The sequence below is a fragment of the Scyliorhinus canicula genome, chromosome 23 (assembly GCF_902713615.1).
Source record: "Scyliorhinus canicula chromosome 23, sScyCan1.1, whole genome shotgun sequence".
Classification (NCBI taxonomy): domain Eukaryota; kingdom Metazoa; phylum Chordata; class Chondrichthyes; order Carcharhiniformes; family Scyliorhinidae; genus Scyliorhinus; species Scyliorhinus canicula.
The window spans coordinates 23,635,373-23,652,587 of NC_052168.1; the positions used below are offsets into that span (position 1 = coordinate 23,635,373).

Here is a 17,215-nt window from a genome sequence, read left to right on the forward strand (position 1 = left end):
TAGCGGTTCAATTGCTAGTGCGAACAGCAGCGGGGACAGTGGGCATCCTTGTCTGGTGCCCCTGTGCAGCTGGAAGTATTGGGAGTTGGTATTGTTGGTCTGTACACTCGCCATGGGAGCGTTGTACAGGAGCTTTACCCAAGCGGTGAACCCTGTTCAAAACACTTGTTTTAACTCTTCATATCCAAGCACATCTTATCTTGCACCTTAAATATTTTTACTCTGCTCTATCTGATTTTTGTTGCGCGTGTTAATGTGTTGTGGCTCATTTAAGGAGAGAGAGGCATGCAAACCACAGGAATATGCTATTTTGCTTTGAGATGGGAAGCTTTTGATCAAGTGCATGTTAAGTAAATACAGCTAATGATTTTTCTTCTTGACTCAACATCTGATGGGTCAATTTCGATGGATAATATTGTGCACCTCAGGTTGTTTTCCGGAAAGAGTGAATGACCAGGAGTCCCAAAAGAACACCTCTGGAGTGCGTTTCTTTAGACCGATCTCTGTTAGCCAAGTTTCCATCCTATAACTTCGGCCTGTATTTTTGTGTGCATCTGCACAAAAGACTGTAAGTCGACTTTGTGCTGACTGCATTTAAATTTCCATCCCAGATACACAGCCGGGCATATTTGGGCCTGTCCACCAAGTGAAGGTGATGATTACATTTTTCACTGTCATCCACTGGACCAGAAAATCCCCAAGCCCAAAAGGCTACAGGAGTGGTACAAGAAAATGTTGGACAAGGCAGTGTCGGAGCGAATAATTCATGATTATAAGGTATTTTGCATGGACTTCCCTATTATAATACTAAGATTCAGTGTTTCATTGAAATGCATACCGTATAAAAATGCCCCACAGCTCTGTATAGTCATTGGGAAAGAAGCATGCAAGATATAGAAGGGGTGGACAAAGACATCATCACAAAGCTGGATCTTAACCAAAGAGCAAGATAGATGTTTTTCCATGTATTGAAGTTTTGATGATTTATTGCAATGTCACATACTGGCGTGCAGGAAATTGAGAAATGCATAAGATACCAGAGTCGAAAGACCGAACAGTTCCAACAGTGTTGTGCTGGAGCAGAAGTAGAGAGAGGTGAACTCGGACATGCAGGTGAGAATCCTAAATGTAAGATGTTACAAGAGCTGGGCCTATCAAGGATGAAATGATAGGAGCTGGAAAAGCAAGATAGGATGCAGGCTACTGAGTTTTGGATGAGCTGACGTTTGCATGGTGACGCGGTGATTAGCACTGCTGCCTCATGGCAGCGAGGACCCGGGTTCGATCCCGGCCCCAGGTCACTGCCTGTGTGGAGTTTGCACATTCTCCCCGTGTCTGCATGGGTCTCACCCCCACAACCCAAAGATGTGCAGAGTAGGTGGATTGGCCAGACTAAAGTTTTCCCTGAATTGGAAAAAAATAATTGAGTACTCTAAATTTTAGAAAAAAGTTCACAGAGGCTAATGATTTGGAGGTTAGCCCTGAAAGTGGAGAAGTAGATGAAGCCAGGTGACAAAGACATGGATGAGGGTTTCATCAGCCAAGCACATAGAGGCAAAGGTGGGTAATGTCAGAGGTGTGAAAGTAGCCAGTCTATTAGTGGAGTCAGAAGCTTAGCATGGGGTAAAATTTGACTCCGAAGAACCTGGTCCAGCCTGAGACTGCCCTGAGAGGGAGGAGGTGTCAGTGATGAGCTCAGGCAGTTTTTGCCGTGCCAGACCATGCAGCCTGATAACTGAGGCAGTGGAAGAGTTGAGAGAGGTCATTGGTGTGCGTTTGAAATTTGACCTGCATCTACAAATGATATTACCCAAGAGGCAGATAAAGAGGTAAGCAAGGATAAACCTTTGGGAAACTTTGATGTAAAGAGAAGCTATTAATAACGATAGCTTGAATACAATTGGACGGGTAAGAGTGGAACCAAATGGACAAAGGAGGACAGTGGTGTAGTCGACCGTGGGCAAAGATTACAAAAAGGTCCAGGAGGGAAAACGTGTTAATGAATTTGCAAAGGAGCGCTTCAGTGAAAGAGTGATTCAAACACAGCTTACAGGAAAGATGTGTATGGACCTGACCACAGCTGGGATGAAAGGTTTTTCTGGGGGCGATTTGTACCAAAGGTTCAGATGAGAGAATGATTGAGGAAATAGCAGTTGTAGATGTAGATTAACTAGAGCAACACATCTATCTGAATAGGTTTTGCCTTACTTGAAACTGTAATACAGCAGGAGAAATGTAATGTTGGTGGTCAATACTGAATGTCTTTTCATGATTTGTTAACAAAATTGTCTTTGTACATTATTATTATTACATATAATATATATGTATTATTTATATTTTTAGTCCAGATCTGTCACTCTTGTGCAGATAGTTGTCACGGTGAAGTAGCTCTACTCAATCACATACTGTTTAAAAATTACACAAAATTAAGTAATTGAAAATATTTATATCAGCTGGGTAAAATTAGGTGGAATCAACTGTACTGAAATCAAACCAACAGGCCAGTGTTGGTGTTTATACTTCACACATGCCGCCTTCCCCAACACTACCACTCTGGGTATCAGGTTGTGCAAGTGGTAACATTCTGCTTTGAAGCCAGACTGTTGTGGATTCAAACCCCACATCTGAATCGGAGGTACCGTGTTCACGTATGGCGCTCTGGAAATGCAGTAGGACTGGTGGGAGGGTGCGCATGCAAAGATTCTTTCAGATTAAATTTGAAAGACACCATCTGGAGCTGATCGGTTTCTCGTCTGCTACACTCAGTAAGCCATTTTTGTTGTGTGCTGGCCTCTTCAAATTTGTTGTGCTGTTTAGAGGGAACATTATGTTAAACATGATGGTAAACACTGAATTGTTCCAAATCCCAGAAGGGCAACTTGAAACAACTGTATATTTACAATTTGATATATTGTATGAAAAGATATGTAAACCAGAGAATGATGTCCCAGACGGTTTGTGATGATTTTAAATAAAATGTTCATTAAACAATAAAATGAACAATAGAAGGACCAAATCAAAGGTTACCTATACCCAGTATCACTCACTTCACCTTGTTCACTTCCTCTGTCTCATGTCCTGCACATCTTTGTTGCAATCTCTCCTAGCTCCCACCTATCACTGGCAAACTCTGCTCCAGCTGCCCCACCCCCTCTTATACAACCAAACTATCTCTGCCTTCAAACATCCTGCTTTTTCCAACAGCTTTTTAAAAAGTAAACCCAGCAGAAAACATTCCACTTTATTGGATTTCCCTAATATTTTCATGTCATCACTATTTTCCTGGACAATTGGCACTATTAATCATTGAGTTGATATCCTTTAATAAAGAGTTTATTGAACTTGACACTTCCTGTACAGGTTAAATGACAAACCAATGAGTTGAGTTTTTTTAAGTAAGAAGTCTTACAACACCAGGTTAAAGTCCAACAGGTTTGTTTCGAATCACTAGCTTTCGGAGCGCAGCTCCTCCCTCAGGTGAATGAAGTTCCATGATCCCATATATAGACTAATTCAATGATGCAAGATGATACTTTGAATGAGAGTCTTTGCAGGTAATGAAGTCTTTACAGGTCCAGACAGAACAACTGGAGAGAGGAATAATCACAGGTTAAAGAGAAGTGAATTGTCTCAAGCCAGGAAAGTTGGTAGGATTTTGCAAGCCCAAGCCAGATGGTGGGGAGTGAATGTAATGCGACATGAATCCAAGGTCCCGGTTGAGGCCGTACTCATGCGTGCGGAGCTTGGCTATCAGTTTCTGCTCGGTGATTCTATGGTTGCACGTCCTAAAGGCCGCCTTGCAGAACGCTTACCCGAAGATCAGAGGCTGAATGCCCTTGACTGCTGAAGTGTTCCCCGACTGGAAGGGAACATTCCTATCTGGCGATTGTCGCGCGATGTCCGTTCATCCATTGTCGCAGCGTCTGCATGGTCTCGCCAATGTACCACGCCTCATTTTTTTTTTGTTCGAATACAGGAACTGTTTGTAACTGAATGTATTTTGAGTAAAATGGATGTTGTTCCTCCAAGTTTGACTTGCAATGTTTCAAAAATGGAACAATTCCAAAATGTCTGGTGATTATGATGCTGCTTTACTAGAAGTTATTGCGATTATAGTTTGCATCCTTATAAACATCACAGAATAGTTATTGATCTCATTGAGCAATGTACTGAACGATGGTTGCATTCATAATGTGCTTCTCCCTTGCAGGATATATTTAAGCAGGCCACAGAGGATAGGTTGACTAGCGCAAAGGAGTTGCCGTATTTTGAAGGTGACTTCTGGCCTAATGTGTTGGAGGAAAGCATCAAAGAGCTGGAGCAGGAAGAAGAGGAGCGCAAGAGGGAGGAAAACAATACCTCTAGTGAGAGTACTGATGTAAGTCAGCAGATATGGCCATATCTTTGGGTTGTGTTCTACCTAGTAAATCAGAACCCAGAAGGTGACGAGACCCCCTATAGATGCTGTATGCCATTGTGCAAATTCTAAAGATTGTTCTAACTTTTAGAATGGGTCAGTGTTTGCCTGTTAAAGAGTCAGCTCACAGAATAATCACTGAATTCGCTCGCCAGATTTCTGGCTTTTCCTATGAATTTGCTGAAGGAGGTGATACTTTGACAGCACAGAAGGCATTCGGCCCATTGTTTCTGCACTTCTGCTGTGTTTGATCTTCTCTCTTCCTGCTAGCTTTTGTTATATAAATGATGAACCTTTACTGCATCAAAACTAAATAATTTGTATTTAAGGAAAAAGAACAATACAGCACCGGAACAGGCCCTTCGGCCCTCCAAGCCCGTACCGGTCATGATACCAACCTTTGCCAAAACCCTCAGCACTTCCTAAACAAATTTGTTGCTCAGTAACTTAGAAAATGAAAAATGAAATGAAAATCGCTTATTGTCACGAATAGGCTTCAATGAAGTTACTGTGAAAAGCCTCTAGTCGCCACATTCCGGCGCCTGTCCGGGGAGTTTTCTTCAAACCTCGTTTCCGTGCTGCATTAACTGAGCTGTAAAGCATATCACTGACAGCTATCTTTCAGATGGTTTGGATTTTTTTGTCACAAGGTGAGGAATGTTAATGGTGAGGAATGGAGCACTTTCTATTTTGAGCACTCACTGTGAGCAGTACAAGCAATATAGTACAGCTACCCTCCGAAATATATCTAATCTCCGCTATTATTTGAAATATATTTTCCCTTTGTCTGAACTAGTTGCCAAACTTCCCAGTCTTATGAGAAGGCACACGGGTAAGAAAGAAAGATGATTTGTAATACCAGCTGATTCATTTGAGCAAAAGCCAATTTTTGGCTTATTGCCTTAGAAAATAAAAGGGACCAAATAAGTGGTGAGCACTGCTGCCTCACGGCGCTGAGGACAGGGTTCAATCCCGGCCCCGGGTCACTGTCCGTGTGGATTTTACACATTCTCCCCGTGGCTGCGTGGGTCTCACCCCCACAACCCAGGGGCAGCACGGTAGCACAGTGGTTAGCACAGTTGCTTCACAGCTCCAGGGCCCCATGTTCGATTCCCGGCTGAGTCACTGTGCGGAGTCTGCACGTTCTCCCCGTGTGTGCGTGGGTTTCCTCCGGGTGCTCCGGTTTCCTCCCACAGTCCAAAGATGTGCGGGTTAGGCGGATTGGCCATGCTAAATTGCCCATAGTGTCCTAAAAAAAAGTTAAATGGGGGTTACGGGGATAGGGTCGATAAGTGGGGTGCTTTTTGTAAGGGCTGGTGCAGACTTGATGGGCCGAATGGCCTTCTTCTGCACTGTAAATTCTATGATTCTATGAACCCAAAGATGTGCAGGTTAGGTGGATTGGCCACACTAAATTGCCCCTTAATTGGAAAAAGAGGAATTGGGTATTCTGAATTTATTTATATAAAAGTTTCCTTGCGTTGTGAAACAAAATTGAAATATGTTCAAGTGACCATTAGTCTTCTGGTAAGAGAAGTGCTTGTGAGTATGGGAAAGGCAGGCAGGTGGTGCTAATGGCATGAAAAAGCAGCAAGCTTTTTGGCCACCGCAAACTTTTCCCATTCCTAAAAGTTTGTTCTTAAACAAAAAACACAAAATGCTGCCCTCTACACAGCAAGTTAGTTCTTCGAGTAAAGGAGGTGTAGTGCTTTTCAGATCATTTGTTTTATTTTAGGTTTGTGATGCACAGAGCTTTTCCTAACCCCGGTTTACTTTCCTGCTCGAGGCTGCCTGTTAAGAATGTTGGTTGTTTTTTTTTGGTCTGCTTTTTATTTTCGTGATCCTCTTTTGGTGCTCCTATGCCAATAGTTGAAAAGGCAACAGTGTTTTGTGACTTTGCCAATGTTCTTGAGCTACTAATGGCTAATTAACTAGGCTATATGTAGCTAGGCTATAGCTACATAAAGTCAGAGAGATCTACAGCACAGAAAGGCCCTTCGGCCCATTGCCTCTGCCCCAGTCAAAAACAACCACCAAACGATTCTAATCCCATTTCCCAGCGCTTGGCCTATAGCCTTGTCTGGCATCTCAGGTGTACATCTAAATACTTCTTGAATGTTATGAGGTCTCTGCCTCCACCTCCCTTTAATGCAGCGAGTTCCAGACTCCCACCACCCTCTGGGTGAAACGGTTTTTCCTCACATCCCCTCTAAACCTTTTAGTTTTGTCCTGTCTACTCTATCTATGCCCCTCATAATTTTATCCATCTCAATCATGTTCCCCCTCAGTCTCCTCTGCTCCAAGAAAAATATCCCAGTTTATCCAATCTCTCTTCATAACTAAAACTCTCCAGCCCAGGCAACATCCTGGTAAATCTCCTCTGCACCATTTCTAGTGCTATCACATCCCTCCTATAATGTGGATTCCAGAACTGCACACAATACTCCACCTGCCCTGCTACCTTAAGGGACCAGTGTAGATGCTCACCAAGGTTCCTCTGATCCTCGGTGCTTTCCAGAGTCCTGTCATTCATCATCTAGTCCCTTGCCTTATTTTCCTTGCTATTTACTAACCCACCAATTTTCGTACCATCCACGAACTTACTGATCAACCCTCCTACACTCCTATCGAAATCATTTCTCTAACCCAAGCACTCATCCCTGCGGGACCCCGGCACTGATTCCTGCGGGACCCCGGCACTCATCCCTGCGGGACCCCGGCACTCATCCCTGCGGGACCCCAACCCTGATTCCTGCGGGACCCCAACCCTGATTCCTGCGGGACCCCGGCACGGATCCCTGCCGGACCCCGGCATTGATCCCTGCCGGACCCCGGCATTGATCCCTGCCGGACCCCGGCGCTGATCCCTGCCGGACCCCGGCATTGATCCCTGCCGGACCCCGGCGTTGATCCCTGCCGGACCCCGGCGCTGATCCCTGCCGGACCCCGGCGCTGATCCCTGCCGGACCCCGGCGCTGATCCCTGCCGGACCCCGGCGCTGATCCCTGCCGGACCCCGGCGCTGATCCCTGCCGGACCCCGGCGCAGATCCCTGCCGGACCCCGGCGCTGATCCCTGCCGGACCCCGGCGCGGATCCCTGCCGGACCCCGGCGCGGATCCCTGCCGGACCCCGGCGCCGATCCCTGCCGGACCCCGGCGCCGATCCCTGCCGGACACCAACCCTGATCCCTGCGCGACCCCGGCGCTGATCCCTGCCGGACCCCGGCGCTGATCCCTGCCACTCAGCCAATTCTGGATCCAATTTGTCAAATTTCCTTGGATCCCATTGGATTCCTTCGCTATCTGTCTCCCAAATGAGACCTTATCAAAAACCTTGCTGAAGTCCAAGAAGATGATGTCAAATGCGTTGCCCTCAATTCACACCTGGTCACTTCTTCAAGTAATTCAATCAGGTTGGTCAGACATAATGTCCCCTTAACAAAACCATGCTGACTGTTTTGATTAATTCCTGCTCTCCAAATGCAGATGAATTATGTCTCTCAGAATTGTTTCCAATACTTTCTGCAACTCTGAGGTTAGACTGACTGGCCTGTAGTCTCCTGATTTATCCATTCCTCCCTTCTTGAATAAAGGTACCACATTTAATCAAACCTAATCTTTTCATTATTTTGAAGCCTGAATCTGGGCCCTTCATAACATTCCCCTTATGAGAGGACCAAAACTGAACACTGTTCTAAACCAAACCCAGTGGAGGTCTTGTGCAAAGATTATATTATTTTATTATTTGTATTTGCTTGTCCTGACCGTGCATCCTGATACTTTGCCGCGATGATCACAGACCTTCAGGGATTCATGTCCTGTGACACCTAGATTTTCTCCCACTCTGCAACCTTATGCTCACAACCCTACGTGTAGTGTGTACATTTACCGTCAGCTCTATGTATGTAAATAACATGGCATTTACTTCTTCTAAATGACCTGCCAGATGTTGGCCCATTGAAATCCCTGAAGCCTATTTTTCTCATCTAAGGTTCTAATGCACTCAAAAAATATTTTTATCATTAAGTTTTGCGCCTCCATCTGCTTTTTCTGTTCATCTTTCTCTTTCCATCTCTTGTGTCTACAATAAAAATGGACGAGATCTGTAATTCTTAAAGTCTAACGGAGTTTTTGAGCTATTGTTTATGTTGATTTGCAGGATATCTGGTGTTCCTAACCTGGTATGTTTATCACTGTGTGTGTGTTTGTGTAGCTCTCTCTTTCTACCTCCCATTCTTACACTCTCTCGTGCTTGCTTCTCATTATTTCCTTGCCTCGTATGCTCCTGCCTTCACTATCTGCAGCTGGTTACCATTGTCACTGTCTCATCCTATCTGCTGCCACGTTTAGTCACACTGTTCAATTTCCTTCATACTCTTTATTAACACTGTCATAATAGTTGGGTGCTTTTTCCGTTCTTTTATCTCTTCTTGCTGATGCTGTTCTTCACTTTTTTTCCTCCTCTTTTCTCATCTTTCCCCCTTCCTTTGCCTCACCATTTTGCTCTTCACTCTCATTCTCTCCTCATAGTTTCTCCTGTTCCTCGTTCTTTTCCCTTTCTACCCCTTCACCACCAAGCTTCCCCCTTCGTAGCCTTTAGTATCATTTTTTTTCTATAAATTTAGAGTACACAATTCTTTTTTATTCCAATTAAGGGGCAATTTAGCGTGGCCAATCTTCCTACCCTGCAGTGCAGAATGTAAGGGAGAGTAAGGATTCATCACCTCGTTTCCTTCTGGCTTTCATTCCCTGCTCCATTTCCAGCATGGGTCCACTTCTCTCCTGCACCCTGGAACCAGTCTGAAGATGTTGTATTTATTCTCCTAAATCCTGTGATTACAGTGCAGCTCCATCGAAGAACCCATATGTTAGTAGTTCATAAAGTTCAATGCTCCATGGTTATTGAGGAACAGAATTTTTTTTTTATACCTGTACGGTTCTATTCCTCTAATATCAATCTTATAAACATTGGGCATTCTATAGTTTGACACATTTATTGAATATACTAGAAATTACATTTAGCTAGACTTGAGAACAGTAGAATAACGTATTGTCCAATACGCCTGTCCAATACTACTTGAACCCCTAAAATTCTTGCTTTGCATTGTTTACTAATTCCAATCTTGTTTTGGCGAGAATACTTTTCACCAAAACAAGATTGGAATTAGTAAGCAGTGCAAAGCGAGAATATTTTTCACCAAAAGCTATGACTTGCTATCTGAATATATCTTAAATTGTGATGCAAAAGATTGTGCTGTTGCTGGAGATACTGGGGCCCAGATAGTTGCCAGGTTAGCAAACTTGGGAACGCCAGGCAGGACTTTTAGAATTATTTTTACTCCATTTCCTGCCCAGCAACCACCGAGGTCAAGATACTGGCAGCTGCCAGGTGGGTAAGCTGGCTGTGCAAGGCAGCAGCCATGAATGGTCCCAGGAAATTGGAACCGGGTTGGGGGAGGACATGTCGATGGTAGTGCCAGGTGGGAGCGAGGGCTCACAGTCGCTTTGCTTGAGAGGCAGGGGAAGCATCCCTCTTGGCCTACAAGCAACTGCTAGATCTGGCAGCCCCTGCTGCCTTCTCAACTGGATCTCCCAAGCACTGGGAATCCCAGCCACCCCCATCAAATTCAAATAAGCAATTTATCAAAACTTGAGTAACTAGAGCACTTTACAATCATTGACCCACACTCCCACTCCTGCCCAACTTGGGGAGAGGTTTAGTTTACCTGTCTTAAACTAAGCTTGCACTGGACATTTGTATACTGAGAAAGGATGCTTTGAGCACCTTGAGCCTGAATTCATTACATTGTACTGTATGAATACTGATTTGGTCCATTTATGGCTGAAAGACACCCCCAGTTCTCGGGAAGTATCGACCTAATTGATAATTTTCCGATGATTTCTGAGCCTGCATGTATCGGCAAAATAAGAGGAGCTTGTATAAAAATGTTTAATTTGTCATATTTCTTGTAACACAGCGTCAGCAGCATGAAACAAAACACTTGGGGCGCGCCCTCCCTTGTGTTCAGAATGTGAAAGTAACATGTTTATTCACTCACGCCTAACTAATTGTGATGATTCTTTTTTCCGATGTTTTCCAAAATGGAGGTGCCGCCGTGTGAGAGTGCAGCAAAAATAATTGAATTGCTCTCTCTCTCTCCTTCTAAAAACACAAGCACTGGCTGCATTCTGCTCCCCTCCCCCACCATGTTCTTCAAACCCAGCTCCCGCAACAGCTGTTAGCAATTGGAGGGCATAACTCTCAAATGTACTGATTTAACCAGGATTTCCTGAATTTGCAACATCACTTAGAAAGCAGCAATGGATGTGCGAGCCCCCCAGCTAATTTGCCAGTTTCTTGGATAGTTGCACTCCCACCCTGGACTCTTTGTTTTGCTCCTATCGGGTTGAGACACGTTTGGTCGTGGTGGAATTGAGTTTAATGTAATTCTTTGAGAGTAAGACACATACTTTGAAGTATTGCTGTAACTGGTAAATTTGCACGGATCTTTTCAGGGAAAGAAGGGAGACAGCAAAAATGCAAAGAAAAAGAATAACAAGAAAACAAGTAAGAACAAGAGCAGCCTGAGCCGAGGAAACAAGAAGAAACCAGGGATGCCCAACGTGTCCAACGACCTCTCACAGAAACTTTATGCCACCATGGAAAAACACAAGGAGGTACAATTTTCTCTTTAATCTGTTCCAGGTAATTACTGATCAACTCCCCCTCTCTCTTTTCCACCCCCTTCCTGTTGCTGTTTGGTTTCTGCAGTTGCTGCTCTGACCCCCCCCCACCAGATCTGCTAAATATCTAACCTTGACAGCACAGTCAAACTCAACGGAAAAATTGTGGATAAATATGTGCTCCATGGAGCGCAGGCTATGGCATGCGCTACATCGTTTATACGATTTAAGACATTTTCCCCCTTCCTCTAGATATTAATTTGCGATATCTTTGCATGCCTAGTCATTAAAAAAAATTTAGTACCCAATTCATTTTTCCAATTAAGGGGCAATTTAGCGTGGCCAATCCACCTAGCTTGCACATTTTTGGGTTGTGGGGGCGAAACCCACGCAAACACGGGGAGAATGTGCAAACTCCACACGGGCAGTGACCCAGAGCTGGGATCGAACCTGGGACCTCAGCGCTGTGAGGCTGCAGTGCTAACCCACTGCACAACCGTGCTGCCCCAGCCTAGTCATAAAATAAATCCCAAAGTTCACTAAAGTTTTATTGAAGCAGTATTGGATTGGATTTTGGTTATTGTCACGTGTACCGAGGTACAGTCAAAAGCATTTTTCTGCGAGCTGCTCAAAGTACATGAAAAGAAAAGGAAATAAAAGAAAATACATAATAGGGCAACACGGTACACAATATAACTACATGACACCGGCATCGGTGAAGCATACAGGGTGTAGTGTTAATGTCGTCAGTCCATGAGAGGGTCGTTTAGGAGTCTGGTGACAGTGCGAAAGAAGCTGTTTTTTAGTCTGTTCGTGCGTGTTCTCAGACTTTTGTATCTCCTGCCCAATGGAAGAAGTTGGAAGAGTGAGTAAGCCGGGTGGGAGGGGTCTTTGATTATGCTGTCCGCTTTCCCCCGGCAGCGGGAGGTGTAGATGGAGTCGATGGATGGGAGGCAGGTTCATGTGATGAACTGGGCTGAGTTCTCGACTCTGAAATATCTTGTGGTCTCTGGCCGAGCAGTTGCCATCTCAGGCTGTGATGCAGCCAGATAGGATGCTTTCTGTGGTGCATCTGTAAAAGTTGGTAAGAGTTTCCTTAGTTTCCTGAGGAAGTATAGGCGCTTTAATTTAATTTGTGAATGCGCCACCTGGTGCCATGTACATGAGGAAGGATAGGGCGATTGTTGTAAAAACTCATCTGCTTCACTAATGTCAGTTACAGAAGGAAGTCTACATATGACTCCAGACTCTTAAATGCCCTGTGAAATGGCCTAGTAAGCCAGTTCGAGGACAATTGGGGATGGGCAATATATGCTGGCCCAGCTAGTGATGCCCACATCCCCATAACAAATAGTTTATTGAAAGATTCAGAGGAAGTTGGAAAATTAAGATTTGTATTTGGGTGCTTGAAGCAATCCGCAAATGTAAAAACAACTTGAGTTGTATTTGATCAAATTTTAATCGTTTGATTCTTGCTTTTGCAGGTGTTTTTTGTGATCCGTCTGATTGCAGGTCCTAACTCGAACTCACTGCCGACCATCCTAGATCCGGACCCGCTCATCGCGTGTGACCTGATGGATGGGCGTGATGCCTTTCTCACGCTGGCGAGGGACAAACACATGGAGTTCTCATCACTGAGGCGGGCCAAGTGGTCAACCATGTGCATGCTGGTGGAACTTCACAATCAGGGCCAGGATCGCTTTGTATATACATGCAATGAGTGCAAGCACCATGTGGAGACCAGGTGGCACTGCACTGTCTGTGAGGTGCGTGTTAATCTAAAGTTTGTCATTCCAGAGCAATGCAAAGTATAAAATCAGCCTTGTCCATTCATATATGAAGGATTCTTGAGTACAAGCTTATTTATAATAGGCGAGGGAGTTATGGCAGGGTCTATGGACAGCTTATTTACTCAATTATATTGTCTGGTTAATTAACTCCGAATAGACCAGAGATTGACCTTTTACCGCTTGGTCTAATTGGCTCTGTTGGCTATACATTTACTAACTTGAGCCATTCGAGAGCACAAAAAACGACAGGGGTAGGCCATCGCCCCGAGACGGTTCTGCCGTCAGTTTGAACATGGCTGTTCTGTACCTTAGCTCTATATTCCTTGATAACATGATCTAATTATCTGTTAATCTCCGTGCGGGGAACAAACCTGCCTGATTTCACTCCTGAATGGCCTAGCTCTTATTTATTTCCTGTGGAAACCTTAAACTTTAAAAATAGCCTCTCTGTATCTCCACTGTGGAATTATTCAAACACCTTAATTAGATCACCATCCAGCCTTCTAATCTCAAAGGAATGCCAAATTTATGCAACCGGTCTATCTATTTTAACCCTTTCCAGCCCTACTGTATAAATTTATAAAATGTTCGGAATGAATCACTTAACATGCTAAGATAGCATCTTTGCCAAGTGACTGTTAGGGTTTCGGTAAGTGTTGAACTAATTTTTTCTCAATTTGTTTTTTTTTCTAGGATTATGACCTCTGTGTCAACTGCTTTAACACTAAGGGACATGAACACAAGATGGAGAAACTCGGCCTAGGTCTGGATGATGAGAGTAACACACAAGGGTCCGAAACCAGCACTGGAGATTCACGGCGCCTCAGCATCCAGCGCTGCATTCAGTCACTGGTCCATGCTTGCCAGTGTCGCAATGCCAACTGTTCTCTGCCTTCCTGCCAGAAGATGAAGAGGGTAGTCCAACACACCAAGGGTTGCAAACGCAAGACCAATGGTGGATGCCCAATATGCAAGCAGCTTATTGCGCTTTGTTGCTACCATGCTAAGCACTGCCAAGAAACTAAGTGTCCTGTGCCGTTCTGTCTCAACATCAAGCACAAGCTTCGTCAGCAACAGCTACAGCACCGTCTGCAGCAGGCCCAGATGCTACGCAGGAGGATGGCCACAATGCAGCGAGGTGGGGTAGGACAGCAAAGTCTGCCGTCTCCAAGTGGCACTGCACCCACTACCCCAACAGGCCAACAGCCGAGCACCCCACAGACCCCTCAGCCTCAACCCCCAGCACCACCACAGCCGCAGCCACAGCCCCAGCCTCCGCCACCGACCAACATGCCTTCCTACAGCAATATGGCAAGAAGTCAGCCACAGGCCCCTATACCGCAAGGGAAGCCAACTGGACAGGTGGTGTCAGCTGCCCAAGCAGCACCTCCAGCTCAGCCACCACCGCCACCAGCTGCTGTGGAAATAGCCATGCAGATTCAAAGAGCAGCGGACGCCCAGCGGCTGATGGCACAGCAGCAGTCTTTCCAGCGGTCTGCAGTAATGAATCCCCATATATCACCCATCAATCAAATGCCTGGAATGAACATGAGCCCACAGCAGTCGCAGAGAGGCCCCACTCACACGGAGCAGGGAATGGGGCCAACCAGCATGCAGCAGGCACAGTGGGGACAAGCTGCAATGGCCCAGACTCAGCAACATCCCCAGGGCATGCAGAGACCTGTCATGCAGCAAGCCCTGCAAATTAACATGCAGCCCCAACCACCACCGCCCATGTGCCAAGTTACATCAGGAGTGCCTCAGCCGAACAGAGGTGCCATTCCCCAAGGAGCCTTGCAGGACTTACTGCGGACACTCAGGTCTCCAAGCTCCCCTATGCAGCAGCAGCAAGTGCTAGCTATCCTCCGCTCCAACCCCCAGCTCATGGCTGCCTTCATCAAGCAAAGGGCGGCCAGGTATCAAGGAGGCCAAGGTCAGCCAGGTATGCAGGGACAGCCTGGAATGCAACCGCAGCCAGGAATGCAGCCTCAGCCTACTCTTCAGGGGCAGCAGGGCATGCATGGCACCCCAGGCATGCAGAACATGAGCCCCATGCAGCCTGTCGTTCAACGGCCCAACATGCCTCAGCAGCCACAGCAGCAGCAACAAAGCATGGCTGGGTTAAATGCACAGGGGCAGCCCATGAACATGAGCCACCCCATGAACAACCACTTTAGGGAACTTTTGATGCGGCGCCAGTTCATGCAACAGCAGCAGAAACAGCAGCAGCAGCAGCAGCCAAACCCGAGCATGGGTGCTGGAATGGCCAGCCAGTTTCAGCAACCTCAAGGAGCTGGTTATGCCATGCAGCAGCAGCAGCAGCAGCAACAGAGGATGCAGCATCACATGCCCATGCAGCAGGGAACCATGGGTCAAGTGGGTCAGTCGATGGGGCAGATGAGCCAGCTTCCGCAAGCGGGAATGGGGGCAGAGGGCAGTTCCAGCCTTCAGACTCTCCAACAGCGACTTATCCAGCAGCAGATGGGTTCTCCGGTTCAGTCCAACTCCATGAGTCCACAGCAGCACATGCTCCCTGGCCAGGCGCAGTCACCTCACCTCCAGGGCCAGCACCCATCCTCCCTCAGCAACCAGGTGCGGTCCCCGCAGCCCGTTCCGTCGCCACGCCCGCAGTCCCAGCCACCTCATTCCAGCCCGTCGCCCAGGATGCAACCTCAACCGTCTCCCCACCACGTCTCGCCACAGACTAACTCCCCACATCCGGGAATGGTAGCTGCCCAGGGAAACCCCATGGATCAAGGACACTTTGCTGCTCCGGACCAGAGTGCAATGCTTTCTCAACTTGCTAACCCTGGAATGGCAGGCTTACACGGTGGTGCCAGTGACCTTGGCTTGGGTTCTGACAACCCGGACTTAACAGGCACAAACATTAATCACAATACACTAGACATCTTGTAGCATTTTGGGAGCAAATTCTCATTTTTCGTCTTTACTTAGGGTTTTTTGTACTGAAAAACAATTTTGAAATTTCTAGGGAGGACTATTTTCCCAGAATTCATTGAACTGCAATTTATTGAGAAAATAAACTGAGGGATGATATTATACAAAGAATATATTTTTTGTTATGACTGGTGAACAGCCAGTCCCCTTTTTTTTTTCGTTTTCCTGTTCTGTTGTTTCAATTGCCGATAGCCCATACCCACATTTTTTAAGCGAAGGAGAGTTGAATTCATATTTTTATTTTCTAACTTCAAAACAATCTTGTATGCATTTGTTCATTAACGCAAAGCATTTCACAAAAGAGGAAAAAAAACAGCCTGTGCTACAGTATACATCCGTTTTTGTTTTGACAGCAAAAGGATTGCGATACCTCCTTGTGTATCCCCTTCTTCCCTTTTAAAAAAAATTTCCACTTCTTTACAAGGGTTTGAGCAGAAATTTCGAAGTATTAATAATTTGTACAGGTAGAGCGAGAGACTATTGCACAAACTGGCAGCTGCCAAAACGTCCTGCGGATGTAGAATATTGTGGGTTTTTTTCAATTTAATGGTGAACATTTACTGTTTATTTTATTTTTTTTGGTGCGACTATCGAAGGATTCTTTAAAAAAGACTGCGTGACTGATTTTATTGAACACATCCCTTGGTTTTTCCTCTTTCAGACTTCTGTGTAAAACTTGAAAAATGGGCAAGCAGAAAAAAGAAAAAATCCTATCCTGAAAAGTGTAAATCATGCAATTTATTGATAATTACTTATAAATATGAACTTTGGATCACTGTATAGACTGCTACAATTGATTTTTTTCTTATTTACCATATTGTTGAATAAACTGTGTGCAACAGCGACACTGCCTGTTTTTTAATGGATGCTCTTTTCCCACTTTGGTACCTGACAGGCAGAAGCAAAATAAAATTGGATTTCTCTTTGGTGGTCAGGTTTAGCAGATTACTCGCCACATAGCTGTCCTGCTGGGCGGCAAGCATTTTTTTTTAAAAACTTGAATCCATTGGAATTTATTGAGTTCCAACTTCACAGTCCCAGGAAGCTTGAGCAAAGATTGTGCCAATTTCCTCAAATTCCCATTCCTCAAATTGAAGATCTGGGGCAGTGGCCTGTGAAACCTGTTGCGTAGAAAATGGAGGAGGAGGAGGGCAGGGCATGATGCTTAAAGTAATTGTTTCGACTTGTGTATGGATTACAACCTCCTAACCCGCTTCACAGGAGCGTTCTAAAAACACAGTTTGCACTTGAGGCAATGGGTCAGAAAGCCTGGTCAAAAAGGTTGTCATATGGATATGTAATGGGAGAAAGCAAGGGAGGAAATTGCAATGTTGTCGGCTGTTGGGAGCCTAGTATCGTTTGTGGA

At 45.4% G+C, this 17,215-nt stretch overlaps 1 protein-coding gene across 1 annotated transcript in view; it reads left to right on the plus strand.

Annotated features, from left to right (window-relative positions):
• LOC119956586 (histone acetyltransferase p300-like) overlaps positions 1-16,694 on the plus strand; it is an 86,026-nt gene extending 69,332 nt beyond the window's left edge. The window contains exons 26-30 of the mRNA XM_038783910.1: positions 612-777; positions 4,211-4,378; positions 10,934-11,095; positions 12,586-12,867; positions 13,585-16,694. Of these exons, the coding sequence (XP_038639838.1) occupies positions 612-777; positions 4,211-4,378; positions 10,934-11,095; positions 12,586-12,867; positions 13,585-15,807 (3,001 nt within the window). The 3' untranslated portion in view covers positions 15,808-16,694. The remainder of the gene's footprint in view (positions 1-611; positions 778-4,210; positions 4,379-10,933; positions 11,096-12,585; positions 12,868-13,584) is intronic.
• Positions 16,695-17,215: the final 521 nt, after the last annotated feature.